Below are 18,903 nucleotides of genomic sequence, written 5' to 3' on the forward strand. Positions count from 1 at the left end.
TTCAAAACAGCATTTTCAGAGTTTGTGTCTTTAACATTTTTCGTATTTCCTGTACCTCGTGTCTCACAAAGGCCAACTTTTAAACCCGCTTATAGCCGCAGTGAAGCGCAGTACAAATTCATGTTACACCGTTTGAATTCACAAGAGATGAGTCCAGCTCTTGTTTTACATGCACAAAGAGGATGATGGCAGTTTCATGAACGACACAAATTTGTCTTTCTCTTCTTTTCTGACAGCGCTGTGACCTTGTTGAAATATATTTATATTGCTGACCATTTGAACTTTTACACTGTGGCTTTCATTGTCGCTTATCTTTCCTATCAACCAAGCAAAACTTTTGCAAGGAACAAACTGCTTATGTATTGGTCTGTTTTGTAGAAAAATAAACTATTTCTAATGAACTGTTGTGCACAGCGCTCACGTTAAGTTCGTCTGCTCTTCTCTCATGATTGCTTGAACAACAACAACAACAACAAACAAAAACACCTATCTTTAAAACATATCTTAAAACTATACACAACACAACCTTAGCTACCAATGATTTTGTTGTAACACTATTTTTAGTGTTGTGAAAAGCACGGCATCACAATCATTGTCACTAATTTGATTAGATACATTCAATTTGGCGCCGATATATGGGCCCCGGTGCACTTCGAAATAAAGACATATTCTACATTCTGTTCTATTCTGGTGTAGCAGACACTGTCGGCTCTGCATCCAGAAGTTGATCTCTAGTCAGGTCAGTAAAGTATGGATGATGACAAGCGTCAAAAGTTTTGAAAACGTCTCTTCATTTCCGTCTTACATTGTAATGATGATTTAAACAAGAGGCAAAACGTTTGTGGCTCACGCGTGATTCCTGTTGATTCAAAACCAAGAACGAAACCGAAATCCGCGAGGGGAGCAGAGAGGGAGGGTGTAGGGTGTTACCAGGGCATCCATGATAGCCAACATCGATCCAAATAATATTTTTGTTCGCCATATGAAACGAGAGTTTGTGTAACCGGAAGTTGTGTGCTGGAAACATAACAATTCCATCAGCCCAATGCCATTTCACTGTTTTACAATCATACTGTAGATCAAGATATTTTTTTTCAAACGTTCCCTATCTTCATCACGACTTTCCTGCATCGAAAAATGGAACTCCCCACAAACAAAAAAACGATTTTTGATATTTTGAGGTAACTTTGTTTTGTATTAGCAACTGATTCCTGCAAAGGAGAAACACAACATTTAAGGGCAACAGAAACGAAAAACTAGGAACAATATTAACTGGGACAGTATAGACTAGAAAGAGTATGAATTAGAAAAAACGTAAAATAAAAAACGAGCTAATCAAAACAGTATAAACTGAACTGTATTTCAGTGAGTCAACACATATATATGTATATATATACATATATGTGTGTGTGTGTGTGTGTGTGTGTGTGCGTGCGTGCGTGCGCGTGTGTGTGTGTGTGTGTGTGTGACACCAACCAGTAAATAATATCTTTATTTATATTAAAAAAAACAAACAACAACAACAACAACAAAAAACAGCCGACCCAGTTATACTTGTGCATGATAGTATAAAAAGACAAAAACTATGTCAGTTAATATCCTTATTCCGTAGATTAATTCACGAATATGTATGTGCTTTCTAAGATTCAAGGCTTCAAGAGTAAACTTCGCATTGGCTGATGAAATTATGCTCACTGAATTGTCATTTTTTGCACAAATCGTCCTCACGAATGACGAGCAAAACATGATTAGCCCCCATATACAACTTGTCAGGTACAGTTTTGTTTTAGATTCTCAAAAGGTTCGGTGAATGAAGAGAGAGATGGTTTATTCTCAAGGCCGCCGGTAGACGAACATATCCTGAGGCCCTGTGTGGAAGAGAAATCGAAACAACTGGCATCAACTTTGTACCACGTCAAATCAACAGGCCAAGTTATTTGTTGTACCGCTGCAACAATATCGGATCTTATAAGTCAGCTACAGCCCTCGTGTGTCCTCCATAAAAAAAAAAAATAAGAAGAAGAATAAAATAAATCACTGACACGATACATACAAGAACTAATGTGAAACAGATTTGTCAGAGCCGTTAAACAAGGTCAAACATCCACAAGAAGCTGAAGAAGAAAAAATTTGAATTCATTCCTCAGAAGTTTTTCGGATGACAGGATAAAAAAGAAGAAGAAAACAACAAAAAACAAAACAAAACACACACAAAAAAAACCCCACGTCACCACCATATTTCGTTGATCAAAACACCAATTCAGACCTTTTTTTTTCCCCCGTCCGACTCGAACATATCAAATGAAGTCCGAGCTGGTAATTCCCCCCCCCCCTCCCCATCCCCGCCCTTTCCCCCTCCCCCCTTTTCTATTGTCAGTGGTAGACAACGACGCATGATTCAACATCAAAGACAAGCAGTTGAAGTATCATTGAGATACCTGACACCACCGAAGTGCAGTTCCCTCCATAAACAGGTGCAGTGGTCAATGGTCAGAGCGCTGGATTCTCGCCCCGAGTTTCCTGAGTTCGATCCCCGTCGCACCTAGTGGGTTAAGGGTGGAGATCTTTCCGATCTCCCAGGTCAACGTATGTGCAACGTGCAAACTTGCTGGTGCCTGAACCACCTTCGCGTGTATGAGCACGCACAAGATCAAATGTGCACGTTAAAAATCCTGTGACTCATATCAGCGTTCGGTGGTATATGGAAACAAGAACATACCCATCATGTACATCCCCGAAAACGGAATATGGCTGCCTACATGGCGGGGTAAATAAGTAAAACTCATAAATATGAAAAAAGTTACATGTCTGTGTGACTGTGTGAAACCTGATTGAATGCCACAGGAAACGAATGATAAACGCCCAATGGCAGTTGTCATTCGGCTCTACCCAGGCAGGCTGCCCGTGGTACAAAATGACTCCGTGCATGCATGTAGCCAAACGCGCTTAGAGCTCTGTCTGTGACCGAGGACAGGTGCTTTGTAAGTACCTACATCATCGTCATTATCATTAATGAAGACCACATTTTCTGAGCTGGGCGGTAAGCGAGGCTGTCTGGCAATGCTTCATGCTTAATTAAACTGGAAGTCCGCATTAGCGTCAAAACCCACGAAAGATGCGCGAAAGGTGACTAAAAATACTGCTGGAAAAAAACAACAAACAATTACCCAAAATGCATTTTTTAGAAAGCAGCAAAAACGAATTATAATGATACACTGTTCCGGTCCATCGCACAAAATGAACTTACCATTAGTGACAAAAAAGAAATTCGATTGTTGTTTCTCAAAAATGGGAGACACTCCCATGAGGCGAAAGAGGCACGCGTCGACAGAGTTGAAAACGAGTCTGCGATGTGCTGTGGGGAGCAGTGCGCTTGTCTGTCAATCACCAAGAGAGCACGCGCCGGGCGACCACTTGTCACCTCGTGCAGCCCTTGCTACGTGCGCAGGACGACGCATCCGCACGCGCCACGCACATAAGGGCGGGGCCGTCTCAGTATAGGCCCCGTTTGACACATGCCGGAGCCACTGGCGACAAAAAAGCCATGTGTACATGTTCGTCGTGAATGGCTTATACAGAGACCAACATTTTAACTGCAGAGTACACACACATACACACACACACACACACACACACACACATACATATATATATATATAGTCTCTTTTTGTTGTTTTGATTTGTTATCAACATTCTTATTTTGACCGGGATTTAGTTTCTGCCTTCGCCGCTAACTGAAAAATCACATGATGGTGAATAAAAGATGTTAAGGAATGACCCCTTTCTCCTAAACAGCCCTGTCATATTCTGCTTCTTTTCCATCCCTATTTTCTTTCTTTCTTTCTTTCTTTTCTGCGTGTGTCGATTGCATCTCCTTTTACGATTTTATCCTGCGATGAAGCAGCCATACTCTGTTTTCGGGGATGGGCGTGGTGGCTATGTTCGTGTTTCCATAACCCATCGAATACTGGCATTGCTTACGGGATCTTTAACTGGCGTATTTTGATCTTTTGCATGTGCATTCATACGAATAGGATTCAGACACTTGCAGGTCTGTACATACGTTAACGTGAGAGATAAAGAGCTTAACCTTTAATCCGCCAGGCACTGTTTTTGGCATCGAACTCGGGACCCTCAGTTTGAACGTGCAACGCTTTAACCGTTCGACATTCAAAACGGATTTGTCTGCAACAACCACTGAGATTCCCCTTTTTCTATGCAGTGACAAGATGTTTGTGGTGTTTTCTTTCGGTTGCACGAGTTGGATATCATCATTGACACTGACACTTTTACCCTCCGTAACGCGACGGTAAATTCACTTTCGGGCAGCTCAAAATTCCCCCCGTGTAAGTTTCCCAAAATAATGTTTTCCCAGGTCTATGGCCATTGCTGACCACAAACCAGAAGTACTCGGACTGCGTTATTTTATCACGTCTGTGCATAAGTACGATGTCTTGGCAGGTGTTTTACCACTGTCTGACCACTGTTGACAACTACAGACTACTAACAGTATTCAGACTGTATGACTGCAGTGGCTAAAGGTTACGCCGCATTAATACTTCTTGACATGATTATACCATTAGCTGATCAATAATGACTACTGCTGACCATTACTGACCAATACCTGACCACTTCGCAAAAGTATTCAGATTACGATGTTTTGTCACGTCTGTTTATCACCATGACGGCAAAGCAGATTTTTTAAAAACTTCTAAGTGGCAACTACTGACCATTGCTGACCACTAATGACCACAGACTGTAGTATTTTGTGACGGTTATACAGTAGTGGGGCTACTTGACAGAAGGTGGCTATCAACTTCTGCTGGGGGTGTGCCGTGCCAGAATCAGTTGAGTGTCGGACTTCTGATCCAGTGTTCACCAGTGATCAGGGTTCAGGACCCCCTTTCGGCATGGTGTTGTGTCCCTGGGAAAGGCACTGTACCCTGATTTTCCTCACTCCACCCAGCTGTCAACTGGTACCTGACCGATCGGGGAAGGCTGAAGCAGCGGATGGAAAGGGAGACAGAAAATCGCCCCTTTTTTATGATACAATTTATTTCATTTTATCTTATTCTATTAATGTCCATCGCGTTGTAAATCAAGACGGGGCTACATCACAACTTAGGTTCGCCTGATAATTCTTTCGTGCTGTATGTTCTGGTTTGAGACTGACAAGGCTGTACTCTACTTCCTTTCATACTTTATCCCAGCACGATTAATTGACCAATCGGAAGAAACGCACCTGCAGTGTTAGGAACTTTGTTAGGAACACCCTGTTATGAACACTTTGTTAGAAACATTCTCAACGGCTCAACTCTTAAGGAATGTACTCTACAATCTTTGCCCCAATCTTCCCTTTTTGAGCCCAAAACACACTAAAAATCTGGGTACAAAGTGGCCTAGGACGAACATTTCCACTATACCACACCTCTGAAAGGGGATTTGAACCCTTGTTTTCCTGTCGTCAGTACGTGGCACTAACCACTTTCCCACAGCGGCTGGAGCCCAGGAATGCTTTTTGTTTTGTTTCTGCTTTCCTTTCAGTAAGCAGAAAACTGATGTCAAGACACTGCGCAACGTCACGTGCTCTGAAGAAAGAAAAAAAATGGATGAATCCGAGAACAACGCAGTGATCAGCGTGGATATTTTCTCCTCCCCCCCCCCTCCCCCCCCCCCCCCCCCCCCCCCCCCCCCCCCCACCCCTTCCCCCCTGTCCCCCTCCATGCGCCTGACTATCATGTTTCCCGTGTGTCAGACGTCGTCAGGATCAGGCCTGGTGTGGCGTGCTGAAAGCCGTTACCAACACCTCGCCTTTTTCTCACCTGACTCGGAAATTTCTCCCGTTGCAGAACGTGGGAATGGCTGCCTACGTGGCGGGGGGAAAAGGTCATACACGTAAAAAAAAAAATAAAAATAAAATAAAAATAAAAAGCTACACGCCTCTGTGTGTGTGTGTGTGTGCGTGTGTGTGTGTGCGTGCGTGTGTGTATGTGTAGTGTGTATGTATGTGTGTGTGAGAGAGAAAGAGAGAGAGAGAAGGGGGGAGAGAGACGTTCAGACATGCAGATAGTGGAAGGCAAGAAGGCACACAAGAAGAACTCTTACGAAAAAACAAAAAAACAAGCAAGAAACAGCTTCTCGTTTTCTTGCAGGAAGGTTCTGTACGCGGACGGAAAAGTTCAGGCAGTCAAAGGCGTCACTCTGGCACCGATCAGTCGTTCGTGCCCACCTGCAGATCGATGGCAAGGCAGATCCCCGCGTTCAACTTCAATCCAGAAGCGTGATATTTGTCTGCAGCGGTAAGTGTTAGGTTTCGCATCCCTGCCGCGCTATTAGCCCACACATTTGAAACGAGGGGAAAAGTCAATAAAGACACACCTTGGATTGCGTAGTTTGATTGTGGGTTTCTGAAAAATCGCTTCTCGTATTGTATGACTGCTAGCGTGTTCTTCATCAAAGATCAATACCACGTCATTGAAAGGAATAAAGTAAGAGGTGTCGTGAGCGTGTGCTTCCCGACAACTTGAAATGGCACGCCACTGTTTTATTGCTCACCTTGATTAATTCTTCGACGGCAAACATAATGGCAAGTTGAATAGGATATAAAATTGTATTGTGACATTTTATAACCAAGCGTTTAACTCAAACTCAACACATTCTACTCCGGATTCGACAAACCATTGTCTACTTATGACGTGGCTGCACCCAAAATCACCCCCACTCCCCCTTTCATAATCCAAAAGAATAAAGTCAGACGCCACTTCAGTCGTCTGAAAATGAGAAAAGCCGCTGGCCCAACATATCACCAGGCCTTTTAAGGAAGTGTGCAGTCCAGCTATATAGTGTCTTCACTGACATATTAAAATGTCCCTTCAGTCATGTGTGGTGCCACACTGCTTTAAGAAATCAACAATCATTTCTGTTCCAAAAAAAACACAGCCTAGTTGTCTGAATGATTATCGTCCCGTAGCCTTAACATCAGTCGTAATGAAAATATTTGAACGCTTGATTCTACATTTCTTAAAAACCTGCTTTCCTCCATCTTTTGATCCTTTTCACTTAGCCTACAGAGCCAGCAGATCACTTGAAGATGCCATTAGCATAGGTCTCTACCACGTCCTCAGACATCTCGAAAATCTTAACAGCTATGCCAGGATCCTTTTCATTGACTACAGCTCTGCGTTCAAAACAATAGTACCATCAAAACTATATTATAAACTGAAAGACTTCTCGCTGCCTGAATCAATTGGTGCATGGATCCTACATTTTCTAAGATGCAGACCGCAAGTTGTTAAAGCTGGTGACCTCACCTCCTCCACACACATTATCAACATAGGCACCCCACAAGGGTGTGTTCTATCCCCACTATTTTACTCACTATTCACACATGCCTGTGCAACTCGAAATGAATGTAACACCATGGTCAAACTTGCTGACGATACTACTCTAGAAGGGCTGATTAGGAACAGTGATGAGTCAAAATATAGGGGAAAATACTGGAACTTGTCAGCTGGTGTGATCAAAACAACTTAGAACTCAACATATCAAAAACAAAAGAATTAATTTTAGATTTCAGGAAGACCAGATCAGACCCCTTACCACTTGTCATTAAAGACAAGCAAGTAGAGATCATCAGCGAATTTAAATTTATCGGACTGATCGTTTCCAACGATTTGAAATGGGTGAAAAATACGGAAAAAATTGTAAAGAAAGCACAACAGCGCCTGTACTTTCTTCGGCGTCTCAAAAAGTTCGGAATTAAAAAAGAAATCATGGTTGATTTCTACCGAGCAGTCATTGAAAGTGTGCTATTACTGTTTGGTACGGAAACATTTCCTACTCAGGAGTTGTAGCCCTTAGCAGAATCGTAAAAACTGCCACCAAGATTACCGGGCCTGATCTACCTTTCAAGTCTAGAAGACATTATAAGCGGCTACTCAGAAAAGCAAAATCAATCAGCCAGGACGAATCACATTCAGCTTTTGGGATTTTCGAGATGCTCCCCTCTGGTCGACGGTACAGAAGCATATGGACTAAAACCAATCGCTTCGCCAATAGCTTTTCCCCCAAAGCAGTCAATGTCCTGTCTCTCGAACAAATCCAGTATGATAAATAGAATTGTGCAATCAACAACCATCTACCTGAAGATATTGTCATCAGCCCCAAAGTATGCCAATGTTATAATCCTCTTACGATTGCCCGTGTGTGTGTGTGTCTGTGTCTGTGTCCAATGTAAACTTTGATATGATAATTTTATCTGGAAATGCTTTGTCTATCAACACCAAATTTGTGCAAATTTAGTTTAAAATTAAACTAAAGCCCAAATGTCGTGATGAAGACATGGAAAGTTAGAAACCTTGATAGATTTATAATATTACCATAAAACAATGAAATGTCGAACGACGTAGGTTGCTTTAGATGGCATTGTTACGTTTCCTGCACACAACTTTCGGTTCGATGAACACTTGTTTCAGATTGCCTGCAGAAAGATGATTTGGATCGATAGCCTTCCTGTTAGTACTAGTCACCCCCACCCCCAAATCTAGCGGGTTTTGTTTTTGTTTTTGTTTTTTGTTGTTTTTTAACCATGTGGCATCAACAGCATGGTCAACAAGACTGAAAGACGACAGAGAGGGACATGACTCAAAGGGAGACTGGAATGGAGAGAGAGACAGAAAGAGAGACAGAAAGAAAGAGACAGAGAGTGACAGAGACACTGAGACACACACACACACACACACACACACACACACACACACACACACACAGGGAGCTCAATCTCTCACTGGAACATAACTCACCTTATCCGATGTGTTTGTGTGTGTGTGTGTGTGTGTGTGTGTGTGTGTGTGTGTGTCGATGCGACAGTTTTGTGTTGACGCGGTTGAGCATTTGTATGGTTTGACAGTCCTGGTGTGGCCCTGTGCGGTCAGCTGGACTATATGCAACAGTAAACAATAAACAGAACACGCCCCCCCCCCCCCCCCCCCCCTCCCACACACACCCAAGCCCCACAACCCAAGATAACATCACTTGGGTCGAAGGGGGGATTACTCACCTCTGCTTCCCCACATCCCTCAGTGGAACGGAGATAGTTAGGTCCCCTGATCACTTGATGCAGACCCCGTGGGGGTGAAGCACTGACATGGTTACTGTCTTCTTTTTTTCTGTAATTTTTTGTTATTGTTGTTACTGTTGACAGAATGACTGATTGATCGGCTAACTGATGAATAATTGGTTGATCGACTGATTGATTGATTGGCTAATTGATGATTGATTGGTTGGTTGCCTGATTTATTAATTGATCATTTTATTTTATTGTATTTTTTAATTGATTTATTTTTCATTCATTTATTTATTATGCATTGTTTTACTCTGTTAATTGTTATTAAATACGTCAAATATTCTTTAAACGGGTCAATGTAATTTTCACATGATCCATTTGACATGCTTAATAAACATGCCCATCAGTATCCTTTCAGTGTGTGTCTTATATTGTTTGTACCAGTTGTGAGCTGGCTGCGCGACTTCTTGGCAATGTTTTCTTCAGAGATGATGAACTGGACTTTCCCACCATCACACCAGGCCCAGTGTGCGCTGGCTGGGGCGTCATCCCGATTCGCCCATTCCCGTTTCGCCTACCGTCGAATCGAGGATCCCGATTTGCCTATTCACACTTTGCCCATTCCTTTTTCGCCTATATACTTAGTTGCGCTGTGACAGTGCGTGCACTCACGTTTGGACAAGTGTCAGAAAAAAAATCATACTCACTGTCTTCATTTCTGGTCCGGTCTCTGCGTTCTGGTTTCGTCACTTGATATCGGTAACTATGAAACACTGAGCAAGCAAAGCTCAGTTTATCTCACACTGACTTGTTTTGTTTGTTTTTTTAATTGCTTGGAACTCACTACCGTGAATGCCTTCATAAAGTTTGGCCCTGTCTCAAGACAGGTTGAGATTTATTGATGGTAAAAGCTAATGATTGTATATACGTTACAGCACGATCAAAGAGTAGGCGAAAGGGGAATAGGCGACAGGGGAATAGGCGAAAGGGGAATAGGCGAAAGGGGAATAGGCGACAGGGGAATAGGCGAATCGGACCTGCCCACTGGCTGGGAGACCGGGCGGTGCAGTTTCACGGCCAACAGCACACTGCACTCACGGAACAATAATGATAATGGACATACAGCACGCTTCTCCAGAAATACTGCTCAGTCAAAGCACTTTACATTTCGTTCCCCGCTCCCATTTCAATAGCCCCCTAATCCCCACGTCCCCAACCTACACACGGTAGTGGAAACCACTCATCCATGATGCCCTCCAGAAAACTGACGCATTCCTGCACCTGAACATGCACTCAGCACACACACACTGGCACACACACACGACGGGACTGCACGGACACTCGCGAGCACCCCGCCACACACACACGGCAAACGGCTTCACCACAATAAAGCATGCATGCATTTTAAACCAGATCAGCATAAAAATTTTAAAAAAATAAAAAAATCACTGTTGGAAAAGATGTGTTTTCATAGCAGGCTTAAATGAGACAGAATGTCGCAAATTTTCTGGTAGTTTGTTCCTCAATGCGGGGCTTGAAAAGGAAAGAACTCTGAACCTGATGCTGCTTCTTTACAACAGGGGTTTTTGATTGTCTGATATCAGAAGCAGAACGAAGTGATGAGCTGGAATGTAGAGATAATCCGTATCAAAGAGATGGCCATGGAACACGTGTGGGAGGAATTGGTTTTCAGTGTTTCAGAAAAACTGATCAGGTAGAGCATCCATAGTTTCGACGCACGCTTTCTTTCTTCGTGAAGAGCATGTATTGTATTGTATTGTATTGTATTGTATTGTATTGTATCGTATCGTATCATATCGTATAATATTGTATTGTATTGAATCGTATTATTGTATTGTAGTATGTATATTATTTTATTGTATTGCAACGCATCGTACCGTATCGTATTGTATCGTATTGTATCGTATTGGAGCGTATCACTTTAAAAAAAAAAAAAGGTTTCTCTGTGTGAAATCTGGGCTGCTTTCTGCTGGTAGAGCGAGTGGCCACAGTGCAGCACCACCCCCTTTTTTCCTGTCTGCAAGTGTATCTATCATGATTTACTATCAAATGGATGTTTCTATAGAATTTTGCCAGGGACACTCTCTTGTTGTCTTCGGTTCTTTTACGTGCGTCAAGTGCCTGATACACACTCTAATTTCACTTCCACGGGCAGGAAAAAGCAACAGCGAAAACGTTACGATGCACACAAAAAAGTGAAGGTTTTCATTAAATGTGCGCCAAATGTCACCCAATTCTGATGTCAAAGAATTTGAGAATTCTTTTAAAATATTTTATTACTGTAAGTAATAACACGTTGGTTCGGTATACACTGTATACAACATTTTTATACACAAAACAAGGTGACTCATCTGCGTGTTCCTTTCACTGCACACAATTCAAACCTGAACAATGCATTCTATTTTCAATTGTAACATTCACTGAAAATTGTTATCCAGTTAACTGTTAACTAAAACTGTGGTTGCAGACCGCCTCGTTTTGAGTGGAAAAACAAAAGTTGTGACGTAGATGCTTCTACCATTTTATCATTGCCCATGTTTTCACAGCCATGATTTGGCGTCATCTTACATTTTTACATTTACATCTTCAAGTCAAATCAAATAACTTCCCGAAGACAAACACCCGGAGCAGTACCAAAGTGCACTAAAAAAAACCAACAACAACAATAAAAATAAAACAAAATAAAATAAAATAATAAATAAAACTAAAACAAGCTTCACTGACTTTGACTGAAATATACAGACCCTCAACTATGGCCTCAGATTAAAAAGTGAGCATCCGCATTAATCAATGAAATGTTAGAGCTTAAACACACCCCGTCGTGTGCCATACTGCCATGATCTTATCTCCCTGACGAAGTCAATTTCGGGAAGAGTCATCATCAGGCAGTCAGTCCTGACCACCTGAAGCACGGGAGTCCTGTCTATGGCGGCCAAACTGATACTTTCTGCTCCCGGTTTTCGACAGAAGTCTTCTACTTGCTCCCGCAAAGACACGAAGGCAGCCACCTCCTTTTTAAACAACTCTCCTTCATTATCCACCTTACTTTGAAACAGTGCTTTAAAGTTCTCGTACAGTCTGTAATCCGCGGCATTGAACATTCTGTGTACGTGCTTTTGGTAAGAAGAGTAAGTAAAGTTGAGGTATGGCGTGGTGAAGACGTTGTTCTTCACGTAGAGGACATCCTCAAGTCGCCAGCCCAGCAGCCGCTTCATCAACAACATGGACTCATCAAACCGTTCCTTGATCATCACCAGGTCAAAGGTCCTCTCCAGGTAAGTGATGTACGTGTTAATGTAGCGTTTATCACTCATTCTGATAGGGTTCATGCCGAAGTCAAAGCTCATACGGTTGTGCGTGAAGGATTTAGCCATATCCTTGGGTTCATACTTGCCAGGGTTCTGCAGGTAAGAAGCAACTGGGTCCTTCCCAGGAATCCTTTTGAGATAGCCTGTCCGGTGTACGTTCCTGTAGTAGTGGAAGGCAGAGAGGAACTGTTGGAAGGGCTCTCTCACAATACCTATGAATCTGGCATGTTTGCCAAGACTGTGGCGAATTGGGGGTTCGCTAAAAACCAGGTGGTTACACAAAATGTCAAAATGAGCGGCACGACGGGGCAAAGGCATGACAGCCTGTGTCCAGCGAGGGCTCGTTTGGGACAGGGAACTGCCCCGTCTGGGCAGCATCACGTTGAGGTGACGGCTGACGGCAAAGCGATACAAGACGTTCATCACCGTGGTACTGGCTGCCTTGTGCACCTTGAGGAAAAACACGTGGCGGATTTCTTCGTTGGTATTGTTGGTCGCCTTGTCGTCCCTCTGATCTGCATCAGTCAGAAGTCGAGCGGGCAAGTCTCTGTGCTTCACCACCTCGTCTTTTAACTGCAGAACATGGCTGGCTGTGTTCCCTCCAGTTCCTTTTGGGCTTTCATGTACACTCTCCACTTCCATGACCCTGCCTCGTATTTCACGTGCATCCTCTGCCCTAGCCTTGCTGCGTCCGATGTTCATGGTTTGAGAATCGTCATAAAGGTGTTCTGCGTTGACTCTGACACCATTCTGACCGTGACTGGCAACTGCAGGGTCTTTGCCTGCCTGTTCAGACGTCTGTGGCGGCGGTCCCTTCCGTGTGTCTTGGGACTCACTGTTGCCTTTCGCGCCAGCCGGATTATCCACGTTCAAACTGGACCTCACGGCATTGTCAACGTTTAAGGCCTTACCGTTACTCACTGGAGCCTCGTGATGCTGGCTGCGTGGGGACCCTGGTGGTCGGCCTGACTTGGCTGGCCTCTGTCCAGGACAGCTACTGCCGCACCCGAGCGGACAAGAGCCCCAACAGACTGTCGCTGTATGCGTGACTATCGCTGTATGCGTGATCATCGTTCCTGTTTGTGACGTCAAGGCCAGAACCACCAGTGCGGTCATTGTCAGCAACAGCTTCTTCCTTCTGCAACATATAAGTTAATCAACCTACTTTATATTTTTGTTTGTCTGCCTACATATCTACATACCATTCTGTCTGCATGTCTCTATCTGTATGTATGTCCTATATGCCCGTCTGTTTGCATTTGTTCCTTTTCTGTCGTCAATTCTTTCTCGCTAACTGTATTTCTTAGAAAGTAGTGGAAAACATGTTCATTAAATATTTTGATAGTAAGCGAATGCCTTCCAAAATGCTATAACACCAGCTAAAACAACCCAGAATGACAATCTACTGACATAAACAGAGAAAATGAATGATAAAGGCAATGAATGGGTTTTTAAATACAGTATCAAAGTCGTTGTCACTCACACGTGGTTCCCATGATACCTACAAAGTGAATTACTGTATGGGAAAATCAAGTAAATAATCGGTTGAGTTATTCCTGCATTTCTGGACTGGAATGGATATATTAAACGATACTCATTTTCGCTGTTGATGAAGGTCAGTGGACGAATAAACTGGCAAGAACAACATGTTTCAATCATTAGAGGAAAGCGCAAAATAAATATAATCTATTGTTATTCTATTTATGTGTTCTGCATATAAGTATAATGGTTTAAACATTATTATATCCATCACGTGAATAACAGATGGTTATGTTTAAAAGAATGGTCTGCATATACTGTAAACTATCTTGTAAACGTCCAGAAGGTCTATACAGTATCAAAGTGCACACGCACGCACACACACACACACACACACACACACACACACACACACATATATATATATATATATATATATATACATATATTTATATGTGGTGCACATGTCCAAAGATACACACTGAAGGAGCAAGCGCGTGAACGGGACTTCCATTATTCCCCGCCCAAAATCCCCTCCCAACACCCCAACACACATGCACGCACTCACGCATTATTCTTAAAGCCACCTCTAACTGCAGCTCACCTGAACAAGAGCGTGCTGCAGCAGGCGACACGGCCAGTGAAGGGCTGACAGTCAGCGGAGGGCGGGGATCCAGGCATCTTGGTAGTGTCCACCAAGGTTACACTTCGCTCCTCTTGTCCGTTTCTCAGACGTCGTCTGGTCCTCTCGGTGCGTTTACTGATGTTGAACGGTCTGATAATCAGTGCTGGTGCTTCCTTAGCTGGGCAGAGGAAATGTCTGTGGCTGACAGGCATACACGGCGTATTTTCACGATCTACTCCTTCCCTGGAGTTGTTTTTGACAACTGCACAGGTTTTTGTTTCCATGCTTCTTCTCGAGTGGAGTTATCTATAGGTGACGCCAGTTTGCGCGAACCTGAAGTTCTCGAGCTAGGTTTTTTGCCTGAATGGCACGTGGAACCCGTTTTTCAATTGCTTCTTAGAGAGCAGACGGTGTGGTCCGAGCCTGACGTGTGCCTGAGAGTTGTCTTTTTTGATGGAAGCGATGTTGGTCGTGGATTGCAAGAACCTTTTGGCTGAGCTCGGCGTCATATATATATATATATATTTTTTTTTTTTTTTTTTTTTTTTTTTTTTTTTAATAACATACCACACTTGATATCTGGCCAATTTCCGACCACGAGGAAGAGAAAAATATACAACCGGAACAACATTTACAGCTTTAGTCATGCTGAAGAAAGAGGTCTTGATAAAACAGACTGTAACCAGTCAACCGACGAAAACAACAGCGAAGTTTAGTTGCTGGAACAGTTTTGCGTCACGGTGACAGCATCATTGACAGCTCACCAGTTTTCCAGGTCACGGGCCCACCGCAGCTTGACGCCGTGTTTTCCAGGAGTGTGGCGGACGTTGCAGGAATGTCTGCGTGTGACATTGTGTGTGTGTTCGTGTGTGCGCGCGCGTGTGTGTGAATATATCTATATGTGTGTGTGTACGTGGAGGATGGGGTCTGTGTATGTATTCATTTTAGTTGTTATTTCATCATTTTCTTCTACAAACCTTTTTTTTTTTTTCAGGTAGTCCATATACTGTCATTCTTCTTAAACACACAATTTGACAATAAACAGCAAAAAGAACACCACAACATGAAAATATTGTCATAGCTGTTGACATAAATAGTATAGTTGGAAGTCATATTTCAACTTTGCACATAAACCTACTTCGTATGCCTCGTCGAAAGTAACTTTGTGTGCGACAAAAGAAAGATAAATGAAATAAATGAATGCATATATGAATTGTTTTCATTCTTACTGCAGCTGATGCTTATCATATTTAAAATAACTGTACATGTCATCAAAAAGATCCCCCACCATCCCACCCCCCAAAAAAAAGCACACACACGCACACGCACGCACGCACGCTCACGAACACACAGACACACACACACACACACACACACACACACACACACACACACGCACACTCACGAACACACACACACACACAGAGACACAGACACACACACAGACACACAGACACACAGACACACACACACACACACACACACACACACACACACACACACACACACACACACACACACACACACACACACACACACACTTATTTTCATTCTGCAGTTGATGCATACACTTTAAAATACACAAAGTGCTTTTACAATTCTTAAGCGTGCATTGAGCCTTTCTTCTTCTTCTTCTTCCTCCCCCACCTCCTCCTTCTCTTCTTGTTCTCTACCTCCTCCTCTTTCTTTTCTTCTTCTTCTTCTTCTACTACTACTGCTACTTCTTCTTCTTCTATTCCGTGGTCTCCAGTATGAGTGGTTGAGCGTCAGCCTGTGAGAGTGTGGATGAGCATATTTTGGTTTATTGCTGATTGTTTGCTTTTGGATACGCGTTTCCATTTCAGCCATACAATTTTGGCCGATGCTTATCGGTAAGATGTAATTGTAAACCTCCCTTGCCAAAAGGGTATTTTTGCCAATGGCAATAAAATCAGTGTCAGTATCAGTGTCAGTGTCAGTATCCCGTGGTCTCTTTGAGGTACAATTAATGACCTGGGCAACCAGTTCTACAGCAGGCTCGCGAGGCCTGCCCAGTGCTGCGTTGGGTTCAAGCGAAGGTCAGGTACAGATGTGCGCCCCTCCCCCTCTCCCCCAACCCCCCCTCTACCTACCCAAGCTCCCCCCTCCCGCCCGCTTCACACCCCCCCCCCCCCTCACCCCCCCTCCCCTTCTTTTTTTCTCCGACAGATGGGGTGTAGCGAATATAATTACGGATCAGTCCACACACGTCCAGCTGACGCCTTCTTGAAACTGACACTTTGTTCACTTTGTTCAGCGGAGCGCGCGCGCGCACGCGTGCGTGTGTGTGCGTGTGCGTGTGCGCGCGCGTGTGTGTATGATTCCATTTCAATTTGTTTAGCTTATTTGTTCATCTGATTTCTTTGTTTCTTTTCATTTTGGACTCACTTGTGTAAACAAAGTGAGTCTATGTTTTAACCCGGTGTTTGGTTGTCTTAGTGTGTGTGTGTGTGTGTGTGTGTGTGTGTGTGTGTGTGTGTGTGTGTGTGTGTGTGTGTGTCTGTGTGTGTCTGTGTGTGTCTGTGTCTGCGTGTGTGTGTGTGTGTGTCCGTGGTAAACTTTAACATTGACATTTTCTCTGCAAATTGACACCAAATTAGGCATAAAAATAGGAAAAATTCACTTCTTTCCGGTCATCTTGTTTAAAACAATATTGCACCTCTGGGATGGGCACAAAAAAATTTTTTTTAAAGAAGCCAAATTATATGCACTCTGCATTTACTGTTATATTTATATTTTTTGTATTCTCTAAACTTGGCACTTTGATCTGATATTCTGACACAACAACAAGAGCAGTCATTATTATCATTTTTTGTTCAAACAGGAACTTCTTTTGCAAAGCATGGAAGTTTTATTTATTTTGCAAACGTTTTGGTGCAGAGGTAAAAAAGGGAAATTAATCTGTAATTAATGCTAGGAGACTTAATTTGCTTTAAACTGATCTTTCTCATCTTAAACATTACATTTTGAAATTATACTCAATACATAAAAAGCTTGTGTGTTTTACTCTCAGTGTACAGTGCTTTCACTATGTCCATTCGCCCAAGTGGTCTTTTTAGGAAAATACTAAAATCAATACGACGAGTGGACTTTACAGATCTGTTGGCTGAACCCTGAAGGTCATGGGCAAAAATCAATTGCGTACACATATTTATACACATTCAAAGCGCGTGCTCATATTCTTCGCGAACGCGAACGACGCCATTTTGTTTCAAGTTGTTGACCTGCCGGTTCAATCTTATATTCAGTTGATAATACATGATAACATGTGATGGAAAGTTGGAGAAGGAGACCGTTAAATATTTATTCAGAGAAAGATTTGTGAACGCCTCATCACTTACTGGATTATGCTCCAAACTGCCATAAAAATATCCAGAGAATCAGTCGGAATTCACAGTTAAAAATTGGAAACCATGCGAGTTAATACCCTTGAATTGATCACGATGAAACGAAAAAATTTTCACTTCTTACCACGTTTAGAAGTATTTGTACTTGGCTCTACATGTTATTAGTTTAACAAAACACTAAATTTTCATATCAACTTTAAAACTATAAAACTAGAATGAACATAAAAGAGAAATTGAATCAACCGTGTTGTACTACATTCCCGGTGGGTGTAACTAAACTTGTACATCTATCTAGATCTAGTGAAAACGGCTAAATGTTGCGGTGTGACTGCGGCGATAGCCATTAAAAGATTTTTTTAATTGCCCTTAAAGATTTTTTGAATGCCCAAGATACACCAGAATAACATGATTCAAACAGTATTCTCACTGCGAATACCGCAAATGATTTATCGCCCTTTAAAAAAGTATGTTCAAATGTTAAATTTTATAAGTCAGTTAAGGAGACACGGTAGTGTAATGGATAAGTCAGTTTCTTCTCACCCGAACACGCGGGGTTCGAATCTGGTTAGGACTTCTTTTTTTTCCTTTTTTAACGCAAAGCTTTATAATAGCAAATACAGAACACATTTTAACGATTAGATTTTTTAATTTTTTATTTTATTTTAAGTGTATCACAAGTGAGTCTTGAAGGCCTTGCCTCTCTTGTACCGTAATGTTTCTATTTTTTTCTGCAGCATATCTTTTCTGGAAACCTGACACTAGCTCTAAGCACAGGTCAGGCATCTGCTTCCCCTTTTTTATTTTTTCTTTTTTTTTTTCATGAATTTCATTTTGCGGAAGTATAGTGTAAAGGGGAGTCCCCTTGAAAGTTCTATATTGCATTTAGTTTATTTCATCCTTGTTGTACCAAATCTGATCTGACAAAAACCTGTTCTCGTCCTCATTGTGATTCACATGATGCATGCAATCATGAATACGCATGATAGGTAGCACTTCATTGACTCAGAACTCAGAATGACTGGTAACGACTTAGACCAACAT

General features: G+C 42.5%; 1 protein-coding gene across 1 annotated transcript in view; it reads right to left on the minus strand.

The window, feature by feature from the left end:
• Positions 1-14,781, minus strand: part of LOC143278083 (uncharacterized) — a 15,509-nt gene extending 728 nt beyond the window's left edge. Inside the window, exons 1-3 of the mRNA XM_076583120.1 lie at positions 14,477-14,781; positions 11,986-13,531; positions 9,998-10,152 (exon numbers count right to left, since the gene is read on the minus strand). Coding sequence (XP_076439235.1) covers positions 9,998-10,152; positions 11,986-13,531; positions 14,477-14,781 — 2,006 coding nt within the window. The remainder of the gene's footprint in view (positions 1-9,997; positions 10,153-11,985; positions 13,532-14,476) is intronic.
• Between the last annotated feature and the right edge of the window lie 4,122 nt (positions 14,782-18,903).

Source organism: Babylonia areolata, chromosome 2 (assembly GCF_041734735.1).
Source record: "Babylonia areolata isolate BAREFJ2019XMU chromosome 2, ASM4173473v1, whole genome shotgun sequence".
Taxonomy (NCBI): domain Eukaryota; kingdom Metazoa; phylum Mollusca; class Gastropoda; order Neogastropoda; family Buccinidae; genus Babylonia; species Babylonia areolata.